The sequence below is a fragment of the Octopus sinensis genome, linkage group LG11 (assembly GCF_006345805.1).
Source record: "Octopus sinensis linkage group LG11, ASM634580v1, whole genome shotgun sequence".
NCBI lineage: Eukaryota > Metazoa > Mollusca > Cephalopoda > Octopoda > Octopodidae > Octopus > Octopus sinensis.
In genome coordinates, this window is record NC_043007.1 from 42,008,704 (window position 1) to 42,026,547 (window position 17,844).

Below are 17,844 nucleotides of genomic sequence, written 5' to 3' on the forward strand. Positions count from 1 at the left end.
CCACAAGGGGCTAAACACAGAGGGAACAAACAAGGACAGACATAGGTATCAAGTCGATTACATCGACCCAGTGCGTAACTGGTACTTAATTTATCGACCCCGAAAGGATGAAAGGCAAAGTCGACCTCGGCAGAATTTGAACTCACAACGTAACGCAGACAAAATACCGCTAAGCATTTCGCCCGGCGTGCTAACGTTTCTGCCAGCTCGCCGTCTTGTCTGTAGTATAATTCCAACAGATAATACTAACACCATAACTATAATCGTCTCCAGCGGTAAAAAAAAAAAAAAAATGAACTATAGCAGTTACCTCTCTTGGTACCTTCTCAGCAACAACAGTGACCTCCCTTAGTCTCGTCCCCAGGCAACCGGCCATGTATATAAATAAAACATGGAGGACTTAGATATCGGAGAAGCGAAAGCGCGAGTGAGTTTAATCTACAGGTTATTTAATTATTTTTAAGATCAGAGTCAAATCGTAGTGATTATGTGTATATGTAAAACAGCCCTTTAAAATACTGTTCTTGCCACATTCTTAACATTATTGTTGTGACAGTTGTTGTTAAGGATGCTGACTCTAGCATCCTTAATCAATATTATTTGCACGGGGATATGGAACTGAACAAATCAACTAATTAATGTCCACTCTGTAGGATATGTTACCCTAAGGTTTAGAACTTGAAATGTAAAGTCTCCTTTTTAAAGAATCCAGCATGTTTGTCGATGTATATTTCGCTGATTTCTCTGTTACATTAACGAGAAATTAGTTCGATATTTTCTTTATATTGTTTGATAGTATTTAGGAAAGACACCATAGCAGCCCTCATTTACCTATTTTATAGAAAATTGAGGCTTTATATTTTCGTTATTAATCGTAACCATTCTTATCCATATTATTTGAAAAGTGATTGTAGTAAAGTCTGTCTAAACGCATCTCTTTATTGATTAAAATCGTGCAAGTAACCGCTTACATACAAAGTCTTATGTGTTTCGTTTTATTTGTGTTAATGAAACTCCTTTTTCTTTCCAAAAGTAGCATATGGCAGTAAAACAATAAATAATTTATTTTCTGATTTCATCTTATATATATATTTTTTAATCACATAGAATTTACTATAAATATTCTTTTCGTTAATTTATGATCGAAATAAATTCAATTGTCAAAAATAAAGTTTTTACAAGAAGTTTCCAAACTTCTTGTAAAAACGACTTACATAAAACACTTAATGTGACAACACAACCAATGCAGGAGCGATGATAATGTATGCACTCATTCAGCCCATGCTGAATTAACATCACTTTCATAAAATACCGCAGTGGACAGACTAGAGTTGCCTCCCTTACCTTTTCTAGGTTGACAAATCTAACATTTTTAGAAGAGAGGCAAAACGTCATAATGACATTGATTCATTTCCCAAACTTGAATCCAGATAATAGGGCTTATTTTTTTTTAAATGTTTGCTCTCTTCTCTCTGACACATGTTGGCAAAATCATTAGAGTGTCAACCTCACAGTGTTTGTTCTGTCTCTTTACTTTCAAGGTTCAAATCTCAAATCCACCTTTCACTCTTCCAGATTTTAAAATGGAAGTGTCAAATTAGTAGAACTGTTAGGATATTAGACAAAATAGCTTGTTCTGGCTCTTTAAATTTGGCTGTAACAACACGGGAACCAAATTGTATCAGCCCATTTTTCGTTGGACATAGGTGACATCAAGATGGATACTTGTTGAATAAGTAAAGGCTAGTCTTCTAGATTGTGCCCTGGATAGAAACTTTCCATATGCAAAAGGATACATAATCAACCCTGGTTGATGGACGCCTGGAATCATTGTTAACTCGTTTTCTTACTGTTCCTCACATTCTGGCTATCATGGAATTTTTTTTTTTTTTTGCCCACACTACACGTAGGGTTAGGCAAGAATTCCGCTCTGATGTCCCACAGTTATGTTTCTGTTTTATACTACTGGTGTCATTAAACTAAGATGTAGGTAATTTCTGAGGTGTATTCGACCAGCCAAAAATCGTTTGTTGTTGTTTATCCTCAGGTCATCACTGAATCAAGCAGACTTCAAAATGGTAAGTATTCAGTAGAAGTCACAATTAAATGCTGATATTTGTCCTCAGTTCTAAGTTCAAATCCCAATAGAAGAAACTTTTTCCTTTATGTTTCTGGTAGCGTTCTATAAAGCAAGTACTAGTAATACACTAGTTCAATACAGTCTGCTCCAATCATTGGCTAAATGAAAATATAATCATTAGTCTAGTGGTGGCCAAGTTGTTTGATAAAAAAAACTACTCATGATCTTTTCTTTCATTTTCTTTTTGTTCAAGAGCTGTGGTATATATTCTTTAAAATATATTTAAAAATAAGACAATATACAACTATATATTAATTTATCAATGCTTATTGAAGGCTTTCTTTATTTTGTGGTAAATTCTTTAAAGTCAGGCTGGTAGGATGCTAAAGCTATTTTAGAAAAATAGGACAGAAACCCAATATTATCTCAGGAGGCACACATAGTAGCCTTGAGAACTATGGTTTGGCCATCAATTCTCTAGTCCTATTGGATCATAGCAATTTGTTTTGGAGTGTGGCGGTGTGCTTTGTTCTGTCTTTCTGTTTCGTTTTTTTTTATCTCATGGTTTGGTCTTGAGATGGAGGATTTTCAACCTTGGCCTTCACAGGCCCTCTAAGGGATGATGTTTGGGAGAGGAAGCACTAGGCAAAGTGGTTAGTGTATGCCTAGGAAAAACTAGATGCAATATGAGGAATTAGAAGAAGAGAGAGACAAGTGAGCCAGGCAGGGCTGAGTGAAGGTTAAACAAGACCAACAAGCTACAAAGAGCAGAGACCATTATAGCAGCAGTAGAATTCACATAGTTTTATTTCTCTGAGGGTCATGAAGTAAGTTCTTAGGACAGTGTCTGATTGTTGGGAGCTTCAGACACAACTTGCATTGCATTTTCATACGCTCTTCAGGATGATTAAGGTCAGGGAGTCCAAAGTTTTCTTCTGACCCAATTTCCTGTTGGGTTGATTCCCTTAGCCATTGCCAGTTTTCAGGCCCTAACAGACTGTGAGGATTTATGCTTGGAATTGTCTCGCTCCTAATTTGGCTGCTTTCCAGGGCTGCTGAGCCCATATTACTTATCCAGTCATACCTCCTGTGTAGTTGTGAACAAAATAGATCCTTCTCTTGGAAACATTCTTTAACAAAAGCTAAGATGTGCTTCATTCCCAGTGGTCTTATAGTACACTGGACACTAACCCTGTATTTTTAAGTCTTTGTGCTATTTCTTGATAGTTGTTAACATTGCATTGAGTTCATCTGTCCTAAGCTACCTAACTATTGAGTACAACAGTGTAAGTTAAAAGAAGGGTATTTTTATTTATCAGAGAGAGAAGGGCTCTGTACATGACCCATTGTATTTTCAGAGCCTTCAAGACTAATGGAAGGAAGTGAGGAAATTATCCCCAAACTAGAGACCTGATCTAAATGTTTGTGCTGAAGCAACCAAGGTGTCAGTTAATGGTCTTCAACTGAATAATGTAACAAGTCTACCACCCAGAAATTCAGTACAAAGTACCATGAGAAATACTGAAAGTATATAGGGCACTGATCATGAAATGTCAAGCAATCAATTTTACTGCAATGATAATTCAGTCACAGTTGAAACCTTAACCTCTGAATTGTTAAAGCACCTGATGCTCTAACAATTCTGCCAATCCACTCTACTGTGTTGCTAGTAACTGTCCTCACTCTGCAAGTCTGAAGTAGAAGCCAGTTTAGTCTCCAAAAACCTAAACATACAATTAGTTATACCTGACTACATGCTTCTGGCTACATTTGTAAGTGATCTGACAAAAATTGACTTTACTTACCCTAAAACTGTATAACCTGATATCAATATAAGAAGTTATTATTTTCTGATTGAAGAATTGTGAATCTGGTAAAAATATTTGATAACTGACAATTCTGAGTTCAGTTACTTTTCAGCTCAGTAGGGTCAATAAAATAAACATCAAATTCAACTGATTTTACTCTGGGTAACCTTCAAAAATATCACGCTAAATAAAAAGGCATTATTACTCTGTGATTCAGTTTCAGTTCACAGTAATTTCTACTTTGGAAATATTTCACAGCTCCATATTTTACTTTTTGTCAATTTTAAAACATTGGATGCTGTTGAAATTTTCTCTTTTCTTTCTTTTCTTCTCTTGTTTAAGTAACTAAAAATAACTTCTTTTATCAGGTGACAGCATTGGATACACTATCGTATCTAGTTCAATGCATTGCAGTTCTGAATTGATTGACTTTTCTCTTGCATTGGTGTTCAATAGAATAAGTACTTGTAATAAGCTATGGTCAGATGAATTGAACATAAATTTTATCTCCTTCAAGAGGATGTCTCATAATTCAGGAAGAGACTGCAATTAGCAATTAGCAAGCAAATGATGTTTAAAAATGTATTCATATTGTGGAGATTATAGTTTCAACTGTGACTGAATGCTCATTGCAATAAAGAGAATTGATTCTTCGTAATCAATGGTATCCCTGCAGGATCAGCTCTGATGTTTATTCTTGACAGCTAGTTGAAGGAAAGTATTCCCGATAAAGGTGTACTGAACTCAGGATCCAAGACCTACTGGCCCAATACTTTGTCCATTCAACTATTTTACTTTTACATTGTGCGTGTGTGTGTGTATAGGTGCAGGAGTGGCTGTGTGGTAAGTAGGTAGGTGCAGTAGTGGCTGTGTGGTAAGTAGCTTGCTTACCAACCACATGGTTCTGGGTTCAGTCCCAATGCATGGCACCTTGGGCAAGTGTCTTCTACTATAGCCTCAGGCTGACCAAAGCCTTGTGAGTGAATTTGGTAGACGGAAACTGAAAGAAGCCCATCGTATATATGTTTATATATATATGTATGTGTGTGTATATGTTTGCGTGTCTGTGTTTGTCTCCCCAGCATTGCTTGACAACCGATGCTGGTGTGTTTACGTCCCTGTAACTTAGCGGTTCGGCAAAAGAGACCGATAGAATAAGTACTAGGCTTCCAAAGAATAAGTCCTGAGGTCAATTTGCTCGACTAAAGGCGGTGCTCTAGCATGGCTACAGTCAAATGACTGAAACAAGTAAAAGAGCATGTATACATATATGTGTGTGTGTATGTATATACATATATGTGTATGTGTGTGAATATTCAGTGCTTCTTATGAAAGTGTGAAACTAAAATAAAGAAACCAGTTACATTTGTTGACATTACCTGTTAGAAAACCATTCTCTATAGCTCTGTTCTTTTAAAGAAGGGTGGAATAAATAATCCTTTACTTGAAAAACAGATAAGAATTAGCAACAGGAAAGGTATCTGGTTGTAAAACATTGCCTCAGTAAGATGTGTTCATCCAACCCATGCTAGCATGGGACAAAGGATGTAAAATATTGAGGGTAAATAGACATTTCAAACTTTATGATTGTTTTCTTTTTTCTGTAATAATAATGTTGTGTTTGTTTTTGCCCTCTGTACACCAAGTTCAAATCTTGCCATCTTTTTGATGTCAATGAAATAAAGTACCAGTCCTGCAAATTAACAGTATTGTTAGTGTGCCAAACCTTGTAGCACCTTGTTCAGACCCTTTATAGTTTGAATAATCAGCTGGCAAATTTAATCTATCACCTTGTTTAATACAACTACCTAGCTGCTTGGATACAGCATAGCTGACTCTGTTGCAAACATTCAGATCAAGTTTCCAGTTTGAGAGCAATTTAATAGCCTAGGAGGCCCTGAAAAAAAAAAGATGAATCATTTGCATTCTCCTTCCTTCTCTGATTAAACAGTAAAAAATAAACCTATGTTTTAACTCATAATATTGTAGTTGGTAGCTTAAATTCACATGAATGGTTAAGGATTTAATAGAGGGTACTTTTTCAGATTATCAAACATGTAAAGGTCTCTATATCCTAATGAATTCTTATGGATTTTGCTGTTAAGTTCAATTTTTATGGTGTTGGGCACAATGAAAGTCAAAGTTTCCTCTGAATTGAGCACAAAGTTAACTTCTCTACATGTGAATGAAATTAGAAATGTAAATTTTGTGTGCTACGCTACCCCACTGCAGTTGACCTTGACTTCAGCACTATTCAATTCCATTTCCATTCAGCTATTCCACTTCAGCGACTGCTTGCAGTTCTCTCCAAAATACATGATACCTATTATTCACACCCAGGTAAACTGAAACAACAGTAATCATCATCGCCACCACCTTCTTCTTCTTCTTCTTCTTCTTCTTCTTCTTCTTCTTCTTCTTCTTCTTCTTCTTCTTCTTCTTCTCCTTCTTCTCCTCCTCCTCCTCCTCCTCCTCTTCCTCTTCACAGCAACTCATAACGTAAGAGATGTGCACAAATTCATTTTTCTTATTGCCTCCTGGTTATTCATATCTTGCATGGACTCACTGTGTAACTCCTGCAGGTCAGACCTGAACACATTTCCAGCATGGTGAGCTTCTGATGTCTCATTCACTTGATCATTTATCTTTCACTTAGCTGTTATAATTTTAGTTATGATGCAGAGGGTGGATTTAAATTAAAAAAATTATTTCAGCCTAAGTACAGAGATGGCTTGTTTGGTTAAGAAGCTCACTTTGCAACCTTGTGGTTTCAGGTTCAACCCCACTGTGCAGTACCTTGGGCAAGTATCTTCTACTTGCCAAGGATAACTCCAGGCCATCCAATGCCTTGTGAGTGATTTTGGTAGTTGGAAACTATGTGGAGGCCTGTCATATATATATATATATATATATATATATATATATATATATATATATATAATATATATAATATATATATATATATATATATATATATATATATATATATATATATATAATATATATATATATGTGTGTGTGTCTTTGTGTCTGTGTTTGTTTCTCCCATCACCTGACAGCCAGTGTTGGCTTATTTACATCCCTATAATCTAGCAGTTCAGCAAAAGAGACTAACAGAATAAGTACCAGATTTAAAAACCAGTACTGGAGTCGATTTTTTTAACTAAATGTTTCGAGGTCGTGCCCCAGCATGGCCTCAGTGTAATGACTGAAGCAAATAAAAAAAAAAAGAAGAAAGATATCATATGTACTATTAGCTATTTTTGTTTTCCCAGATTGCAAAACAAGGAAGGCGAGCAGCAAAATCTTCACAACCAAATGAATCACAGGTAATTGAAAATGTTATTTGCTTTTCTTTTTGTCTTGAACTCATTATATAATAAATGTAATTACAATATTGGTTTCAAATTTTAGCACAAGGCCAGCAATTTCAGGGTGGGATTAAGTCAACTATCATGTGTACTTAATTTATTGACTCTGAAAAGATAAAAAGCAAAGTTGACCTTAATAGAACTTGAACTTGGAACATAAACGGATGAAATGTTACTAAGCTTTTGCCTGGCATGCCAACAATTCTGCCAGCTCACACCATAAAAGTAATTGTAATATTAAATGGTGTATAGCAGTGAGCTGACAAAATCATTACCACACCAGGAAAAATGCTTAGCAGCATTTCTTCTGACTTTACATTTTGAGTTCAAATTCCATTGAGGTTGACTTTGCCTTTCACCCTTTCAGGGTCAATAAAATAAGTACCTCTTGAACACTGGAGGTAATATAAATTGCTGGCCTTTGCCAAAATTTGAAATGAATATTTATTTCTTTATTGCCCACAGGAGTCTAAACATAGAGGGGACAAACAAGAATAGACAAAGGGAAAGAAAAAAAAATGAAAACATTCTTTACATTGGTTTGGTTGGAAAGTTGACAGCCACCAGCATTAACAATGCATTATTTGCTGAATGAAGAAACAGTTACTCAATAATTTTCTCGAGTTTAGCCCTCTTGCTACCAAATTTCTGTTGAAACCCTCTGCCTTTGTTTCAATTAATTTTTAAAATAATAAAGAATTTAGTAAATCTTTTTTCTGTTTTAAATTTTGGCACAAGACCAACAATTGAAGGTGAAGTTAGTCAATTACATTGACCCCCCAGTACTTAACTGGTACTTTATTTTATCATTCTCAATAGGATGAAAGGCAAGGTGACCTTACAGGATTTGAGCTAAGCACATAAAAAATTGGAAGAAATGCAATCCTACATGATAACAATTCTGTCAGCTCACTGCCTTATCTTTCAAAAAAAAATTTACATGAAATTTTTATTCAAGGTTCTAATTTAGATCACTTTAAAAAAGAAAATTTGTATTATAGAACTAGGACGGTCTCGAATGGGTTGGTTATGAAAGGGGTTCAATTATCTATATTTATAAGTTAAAATAAATAAATATTTTTTGCTACATTTATTTTTATTTAATGTTCAAAGTGCTTTTAAGTGTACTGCAAGTAAGAAAATTTTGAGAAATATCAATGTAGAAGTTAGACAGTTTCACCTGATTATTACAGAATCTATTTTGGAAGCTTTTGTTCCAAATTTAAACTTTGTATTCTGTCCCTCTCTGTCTCTTGGGAGGGAAAAAGATCTCAAACAACTAAAAATTAGTAAGATATTGTTATCGATTCAGTTTCTACAATATCTTCTCTCACAATAAAGACCTTGTACTTAGTCAAAATAAACTGATGGCTAAGATAATAGTAAACCATTGGACTGACTATATATCTTATTGTTCTTCTGTGCTGTGTGTATGTATGCGTGAGTGCATGTGTGTGTGTGTTTTGTGTCAATAATGCCCGTTTCTAATTATTTGTTCTTATGTAGTCATAATAAAGAGCTTGTTTACTTCTTTAATCTTATGTCTTTCAGTCAAACCTATTATTGCTGCTATATTTCTCATAGCCTGACAAACTGCACTTGCAACACTTCTTCTTAAGACTTTTTCATTCTTTCCATTTTTTTTTTTTTTTTTGTAGTCTTTTGTTTGAATTCCTTTTATGTTTCTGTGTATTCATCATTGTTTTTCCTGTCTGTGCACAGAGGCTTCTCTTCATTTTTTTCCTAAATATATTTTCTTTAGTCCTGTAATTGCCAAGAGATCTGTTTCTGCTACTTTGAATAATCTTCTGCCTGTTTCTCTTCTTGTTATATATACAACCTACTAATGTTACTTCATAATATAGTCAATTCTATGTTTTTAATAACTTTCCTGGAGATTATTTTTCATCTACTGAAGGAGAGCTGTGGTATATTTCAACATTGATCTCTCTATGACATTCTTTTTAGTTAGTTCATCATCATCATCATCATCGTTTAACGTCCGCTTTCCATGCTAGCATGGGTTTGACACATTCCTTGTAATTTTTTTCTTAATGTTTCATTTCTCTTTCAATCATGGCTTCAGCCAGGGTCTCTACATCTCATAATTCAACACACCAAGACATTATTACTTAACCCAAGAAACCAACAGGACATCTACGTCTGCTTGTAACTAGATAGGCACCTGAAACAATTAGCAAAAGCTTGGTGCACATTACCAAGTCATATCCACTAGCAAGTGACAGCTAGGCATGGTGCATGCCTGCATCATCATCATTGTTATTGATGTGACAAGTTAGCAGAATTGTTAGAGCATCAGAAAAATGCATGTGGCGTTTCTTCCAGTTTTATGTTTTGAGTTCAAATCCCACCAGAGTCAACTCTGTCCTTCATCCTTTTGGGGATGGAGGTGAGTGATAAAATATAGTACCTGTCAAGTTCTGGGGTCAATATAATCAACTTGTTTCCTCACCTTAAAACTGCTGGCCTTGTGCCAAAATTAGAAAGAATTATTATTATTATTATTTCACTAGTGCATGCTAATTTAGTTAGCAGGTATTTTATCTTGAAGTTGGGTGACAAGTCTCTTCAAATCTCAAGAATCTTCCTTAGGATTCTTACAGAATATAAAATAGTACTTTTCTGCAGGTCAACAATTCCAATTTCTTTCAGTAACATTCTGAGTTCAATTTCCACCAAAGTTGATTTTGCTTTTCACATTTTCAGAGTCAATAATATTAGTACAAGTGAAGCAGTGGTGGAGGTCAATGTAATCAGCTTAGCTTTTCCCCAATAATTGCTGGCCTTGTGCCTAAATTTGAAACCATTATTATTATTATTTTGGGATTGGCAGAATCATTAAAATCTCAGTAAAAGATGCTTCACTATTTGTTCTGGCCTTTACATTTTGAGTTCAAATCCCACCAATGTCAACTTTGCTTTTCCTCCTTTCAGGGTCAATACAATAAAGTACCAGTCAAGTACTGGTTTCACTGGTATCAAATAAATCTCTCCTCACAAAATTTCTAGTTTTGTGTCTAAATCAGAAGCTATTAAGGGTGATTGATTAGCGAATCATTAGAGTGTTGGAAAAAACGCTTTGCAGTGTTTGTTCCTGCTCTTTACATTCTGAGTTCAAATCCCACTGAGGTTAACTGTACCTTTCATTTTTCTGAAGTCAATAATGTGTGTGTGTGTGTGTGTGTGTGATATTGGTTTAAAATTTTAGCACAAGGCCAGCAATTTGGGGTTGATTGCATCAACCTCAGTGATCAACTGATACTTATTTTATCAATCCTGAAAGGATGAAAGGCAAAGTCAACCTCAGCAGAATTTGAACTTATATTGTACAGATGGACGAAATGTTGCAAAGCATTTTGCCTAACCTGCTAATGATTCTGCCAGCTCACCACCTTATGCATGTGTAATATTAGTCTACAAAGTTTTCTATTGCTATGATTTTATTGCAGGAGGAACCAGTAGTTGAAGTAAAAGCCAGAGTGTCAGGATGGGTAGAAGATTCCAACAAAAATCGGTAAGCCACAAGTATATATACATTTATATAGATATAGGCGTAGGAATGGCTGTGTGGTAAGTAGCTTGCTTACCAACCACATGGTTCCAGGTTCAGTCCTACTGTGTGGCACCTTGGGCAAGTGTCTTCTACTATAGCCACAGCCCGACCAAAATCTTGTGAGTGGATTTGGTAGACGGAAACTGAAAGAAGCCCGTCGTATATATGTATATATATATATATATATATATATATATATATATGTGTGTGTGTGTGTGTGTATGTTTGTGTGTCTGTGTTTGGCCTCCCCAACACCACTTGACAACCAATGGTGGTGTGTTTACGTCCCTGTAACTTAGCAGTTTGGCAAAAGAGACCAATAGAATAAGTACTAGGCTTCCAAAGAATAAGTCCTGGGGTCGATTTGCTCCAGCATGGCCACAGTCAAATGACTGAAACAAGTAAAAGAGTAAAGAGTATATGTATGTATGTGTGTGTGTATATAATTCTTTCTTATACAGGTCATATAATCTGAGGGATCTGAGGTGGTGGGGAAGGTTGCAAAAATGTGATGTAGTATTTATGACAATCCCAAAATATTCATGATGTAAGTAAAATACTGTATACATCAGTAGAAATTAGCCATTCACTGAATTCACTTATACATATGTATTCATGCATTTATGTATATAAATATATTTGCATCCATTTTTTTTTTCCATGATAACAGGGAGTTTTAAAGACCTGTTTTTTTTTTTAGTGAGAAATTTTTTTAATCCAGAATTCTTTGAAAGCACATGTTGAAATGTCAACAAGGAATGTCAACATATTCACCATTTCACTCAAGCGATGTAAAGCACAAATGTGTGCACGCGCGTGCACACACACACACACACACACACACACTGCACTGAAATTGCCTTGGTCCTCTGCCAACAGCTAATAAAAGAGTATAGTGATTTTGTCCATATCTTGTCCCGTATATTTTATCTGTTGTATGTGCTTCATTTTCCTTCTGTATATGAACATCATCATCATAAATGGCATCACCATTGTCATCATCATTCACCATCACCATCATTATATTTTAATGCATACTTTTCCATGCTTGCATAAGTCACATGAGAGTTTTTTGATGCAGAGTTTTGTATGGCTTGATGCCCTTTCTGTTACCAACCCCCATTAACACTAGTTTCCAAACAAGGTAATAATCTCCGAGTATATTGAACAACAAACAGCCCAGGCATGTCTTATTTGAAGAACTGGAAACAAATGACATTATATGAAGGAAACATTTGTTTACAAAAATTGCACAACGTGTCAGGACATAAAGAAGTCTGGATATGCTTTCACAGAAGATTGAAAGAAAACCCAACCATCAGTGAGGTCATTATTTACAACTGACAAGCAAACACGTGAAAATACAGGGAATTTGGGTTAACTTATTCAAAAACACATACATGTATATATACATGCATACATATATATACACACTCATAAACACACACACATGTACAACAGGCTTCTTTCAGTTTCCATTTACTAAATCAACTCACATATATTTTTGAGCCTGGTACTTATTCTATCAGCCTGAGGCTATAGTAAAAGACACCTGACCAAGGAACTGAACCTGAAACTATATGGATGATACACAGCCATGCCTATATATATATATCATCATCATCGTTTAATGTCCGTTTTCCATGCTAGCATGGGTTGGATGGTTCGACCGGGTCTGGGAAGGTAGGAGGCCGCACCAGGCTCCAGTCTGATCTGGCAGTGTTTCTACAGCTGGATGCCCTTCCTAACACCTACAACTCCGTGAGTGTAGTGGGTGCTTTTTACATGCCACCAGCACAGGAGTCTGAGGAGGATGGCAATGGCCATGATCAGTTGGTGCTTTTTACATGCCACCGGCACGGAAACCTGTCAAGGTGGTGCTGGCATTGGCCACATTCAGATGGTGCTTTTTACATGTCACTGGTACAGGTATCACATCTACAATTTCCATTTGATTTTCATTTTGATGTTGATGTACTAGATTCAATAGGTCTCCTCAAGCACAGAAGGTTGCCCTATGATCCAAGATACTTTTGAATGGGCTGGGACTGGTTATGCGAAACTGGTGTAGGATACAGCCGTGAGCCCACTTTATTTGCCAGGTCTCAGTCTTTCGTCATTGCCTCTCTGAGGCCCAACATTCAAAGGTCATGCTTGACCACCTCATCCCATGTCTTCCTAGATCTGCCTCTACTCTGGATTCCTTCAACTGTTTGGGAGTGGCACTTCTTCACACATCTCTTCTCATTCATCCGTAGTACATGACCATACTAGCGCAAACGTCTCTCTTGCATGCCACATCCTATGCTTCTTATGTCCAACATTTCTCTCAGGGCATTTACACTCTGTTGTGTGTGCACACTGACATTAAACATCCAACAGATCATACTAACTTTATTTCTTTCGAGCCTACACATGTCTTCCACAGTCACAGCCCATGTTTCACTGCCGTGAAACATGGCAGTTTGCACACATGCATCGTACAATCTACCTTTCACTCTGAGCAAGAGGCCCTTTGTCACTAGTAAGGGTAGAAGCTTTCTAAACTTTGCCCAGACTATTCTTATTCTAATGATAACACTCTCTGAGCATCCACCCCCACTACTAACTTAATCATCTAGGTAGCGGAAGCTATCAACTACTTCTAGTTTCTCCCCCCAGAGTGTGATGGAATCTGTTTTCTGAGCATCTGTAGTGTTTATTGCCCCTGTGCATCTGCTGCACACAAAAGCTATCTTCTCGGTTAATCTTCCTTTGATGTTGCTGCACCTCTTATGTGTCCATAGCTTACACTGAGTACATCTTATGGAGTTTCTACCTACACCTTTTCTACAGTTCGAGCAGGGCCACCTACCTGAGGGTGTGTGTGATGTGTTCGCCTTCCTACTTACTAGAACTTTGGTCGTTGCTACATTGACTCTAAGGCCTTTTGATTCTAAACCTTGCTTCCACACCCAAAATTTCTTTTCTAGTTCCGGTAGTGATTCTGCTATGAGGGCCAGGTCATCAGCATAGAGGAGTTCCCAAGGGCAACCTGTCTTGAATTCCTCTGTTATTGCCTGGAGGACTATGATGAATAAAACGGGGCTGAAGGCTGAACCTTGGTGGACCCCTACTTCTACCCGGAATTCTTCACTATACTCATTGCAAATCCTAACCTTACTAACGGCCTCTCTGTATAGGCCTGTACAGCCCTTATTAACTATTTGTCAATCCCCAGTTTCCTCATCGCCTACCAGATAAGGGATCGGGGGACCCTGTCAAAGGCTTTCTCCAAGTCCACAAAAGCCAAGTATAGGGGTTTATCTTTAGCTAGGTATTTCTCCTGCAGTTGTCGAACCAGGAATATGGCATCAGTGGTACTTCTATCTGGCACACAACTGAACTGCATCACATCTAAGCAAATTCTCTCCCTAATGAGATGGGCTATGACCCTCTCCGAGACCTTCATCACCTTATCCAGCAGTTTGATACCCCTGTAGTTATTTCTATTTAGAGCATCACCTTTACCCTTGTAGCAGTTGACTATGATGCTGCTACGCCAATCATTGGGTATGACTCCATGAACTACCTGGTTTACAATGCGGGTGACTAGGCCAAAGCCCACACCACCAGATGTTTTAAGCATCTCAGCAGTGATTCCTGATGGGCCATGGGCTTTTCCTGGCTTCATACCCTTAATTGCTTTATCTACCAGGGAGAGAGCCGTATATTCAGATAGCTGGTCCCTCTACTGGGTCAACATTTGGCAGGTTCTCCTCTTCCCATTCATTCTCTACGTTCAGAAGTCTTTCATAATGGCTTCTCCAAGCCTCTTTCTTTGCAGAATCATTAAAAGCAAGTGCACCATCATCCATGCAGACACATTTCCCTCCTATGACATCATAATTTTCTCTCACACACTGTCTTGCAATCCTAAATACTTCAGTTCTCTGGTCTTCATGTCGCTGGACATTGGCAAACTTCTTCTTTCCTGCTTCGCCCTTGGCTAGATAGATATATAGATACACACACACAGATCATCATCATCATCATCATTGTTTAATGTCCGTTTTTTCCATGTTGACATGGATTGGATGGCTTGACAATAGCTGGCCAGCTGGAGAGCTATCTAGGTTCCAAACTGTCTCTTTTGGCATGTTTTCTATGGCTGGATGCCATTTTTTATTCCAACCACTTACCGAGTGTGCTGGGTGCTTTTTATGCACTGCTGACATGGGTGCTTCTATGTGGTGCCAGTGGAAATGCATTGCACATGGCACTGACATTAGTGCATTATACATGGCACCGGCAAGAGGGCGTTTTACATGGTACCAACACCTGCATGACAAAGACCTCTCAGGTGAGAAAGAAAGTGGGAGCATGGCTATAAAGGACACACATAAGTCTATAAAATATATTTTTTTCTGACTGAATGGACAGACATGTTCATATGTTATTGTGTGTGTGAAGATGTAGGACTATGAAAGAGTACAAGACAAGACATTAATTCTTTGACAAAATGTGGCTAACAACAGCAAGATCAGTATTTACAATACAGAATTCATTTAACAAATTTATATATTTTTTTTTTCCTCTTTTTGTAGCAAATCAAAGAATTCTTCAAACATCCTGGAAGAGTAAGTAGCAAAATATTTTATATTTTTTTATCATTTAATCCTTTTAATTATAGAATGTGGTGGTCAAATTAAGGCACTGGCTGCAGATTACTTGTTCTCCTAATTTCAAATTTTACTAGAAAGCTTGGGTTAAAGGGCAATATTATGCTTGCCTTAATTCGTCTAATTGAAAAACAAATTCAGCTTGACCTAACAAGTCACTTAATCAGCCAGAAAATGGCAACCAAATCTCCCACAAAATCACTCTTACTTTTGTCTTAAAAAAGAAACAGCAAATTTTATAAACTAGTTCTTAGAGACAATATGGCATGGTTGTGAGCGGAATATAAATCTACTTTAATCTATCTGATTGATTGTTAACTACTTCACAGTTGAATGGATTAAAAGTAAAATGTGGATATAAATAAACATGTTCAAGCTATGCTGTCACACCCTGCCTGGTTGGCTGCTTCATACTTTTAAAGCTAATTGTTGCAAGAAACATGGATTCAAATTTACAACATTCATTATATTTACATTTGGCATATGGAAGTTCACCCTGCTAGAAATGGCTGCAAAATCTTCATCAAATCACATCCTGCCATCTTATAAAAGAAAAGACACATTGGATAGATATACTGTGTATAATTAAAACATACAAGAGGATCCTTGTTAAATAGATCTTGAAGAAAAGCTGAGATGGTCATGACTTGAACATGTTTTGTTGTAGAACTACTTGATCAGGACAATCCTAGAACTAAGCATCAACAGACTTAAAGTAAACCTAACAAAGACAAAAGTTTTATGTAAGAAGAAAGAAGGCAGGTCTCTTATTTCTTTATTGCCCAGAAGGGGCTACACACAGAGGGGACAAACAAAGACAGACAAACAGATTAAGTTGATTATATCGACTCCAGTGCGTAACTGGTACTTATTTAATCGACCCCCGAAAGGATGAAAGGCAAAGTCGACCTCGGCAGAATTTGAACTCAGAACGTAGCAGCAGGCGAAATACCACTAAGCATTTCGCCCAACATGCTAACAATTCTGCCAGCTCACCGCCTTGAAGGCAGGTCTCTACTGCCATCAAGGAAGTTGCCTTGCACACTATGCAGAAAAGGGGTAGGTATAAATTCCATAAGTGTATACACTGTAAATAGTGGTTACACAAGAAATGCAGTAGAGTCACAGGCAGGCTAACAAAGATGGACTTTATATGTAGCTGGTACACACGTACAGTCATCAGTAAGAGCATCATGATGTGAATTCTTATGAATATCTGGAAAGCTCCCTAAAATTGACAGTTTCTATCAACTAGGTGACCAAATTAACAGTGGTGATGGGTGCTATTACTTTGCTAACAACAGAGGGATTCCCTTTGTCAGTGAAGGAGAGGTTGTATAATGTTTTTGTAAAAGTGTGATATTGCTTAGTAGCAAAACATAAGCACTGAGTGCAGAGGCTGCAGGAAGGCTGGAAAGAAATGAAGCAAGTATACCCTGCTTGATGTGCAATGTTAGCATGCATGAACAATGCATCACAAGGCTTTGGTCAGCCTGAGGCTATAGCAGAAGACACTTGCCCAGGGTGCCACTATTACCTTTTTTTTTAGGGTAGCATTTTTAATTCAATATTTCTACCACCGATGGACATACTTATAAAATAAAAAAAAAATAGTATAAACTCATAACTTTCAGAAACATTTTTTCATGCTCAGAATTGTTGATGCATGGAATAAACTATATGCATTAGTTGTTAGCATTCAGGACACCCCATCCTTCAAAAACCTGGATATAAAGGGAATCGGATAGAGTGTGCATGAGAGAAAAATGTGCTGGTATAGGAACATTCTACATGTGAAGGATGACAGTTGGGTAAAGTAGTGGAAAGCGACCCAAGTGAAAGGAACCAGCAGAAGAGGGAAACTGAAGATGTAGGAAGAAGTGAAAGTGAACCACTTTTTCCCATTTCTATTTTCTTCGCCAAGGAAAATATGAGTGGCAAGGTACTGAGCTGGATAAAACACATCTGACCCATGCAAGCATGAAAATTTCAGCATAAAATTATATAGTTGTTTTATGAAGACAATTATAGGAAGTACAGAAGCGAGATATGACATCGTTTGTGCATGTACCTTATCAAATGTCAGTACATGTGTGAGTCCGTGAGTGAAAGAGAGAGAGAGAGCAATGAGGAGAGAACTGAAAGAAGTAGCTACTAAATGTTTTGTATGACAGATGGCTAAAGTGGGAGAGACAGAAATAAGGTAGTCTAAAAGTTATGTGAATGAAAGACAATTGGATGAGAGTATGAGCAAAGTAGCTAATAGGGAAAAACTATCTGATGTTATCTTTTCCTGTTTATCTTTGTATAATTACACCAACACTCAATTTTTAAAAAATTTAAGCATAGA

At 37.0% G+C, this 17,844-nt stretch overlaps 1 protein-coding gene across 3 annotated transcripts in view; it reads left to right on the top strand.

The window, feature by feature from the left end:
* The first annotated feature begins 326 nt into the window (after positions 1-326).
* LOC115217478 (intraflagellar transport protein 43 homolog) overlaps positions 327-17,844 on the top strand; it is a 57,068-nt gene continuing 39,550 nt past the window's right edge. For 2 of the 3 annotated variants that reach the window (XM_036507405.1, XM_029787185.2), the window contains exons 1-4: positions 327-427; positions 7,164-7,217; positions 10,730-10,794; positions 15,420-15,452. In XM_036507405.1, the coding sequence (XP_036363298.1) occupies positions 392-427; positions 7,164-7,217; positions 10,730-10,794; positions 15,420-15,452 (188 nt within the window). In that variant the 5' untranslated portion in view covers positions 327-391. Of the gene's footprint in view, positions 428-1,338; positions 2,079-7,163; positions 7,218-10,729; positions 10,795-15,419; positions 15,453-17,844 lie in introns of those variants that run through there. The other variant, XM_036507406.1, reaches the window with a different exon arrangement.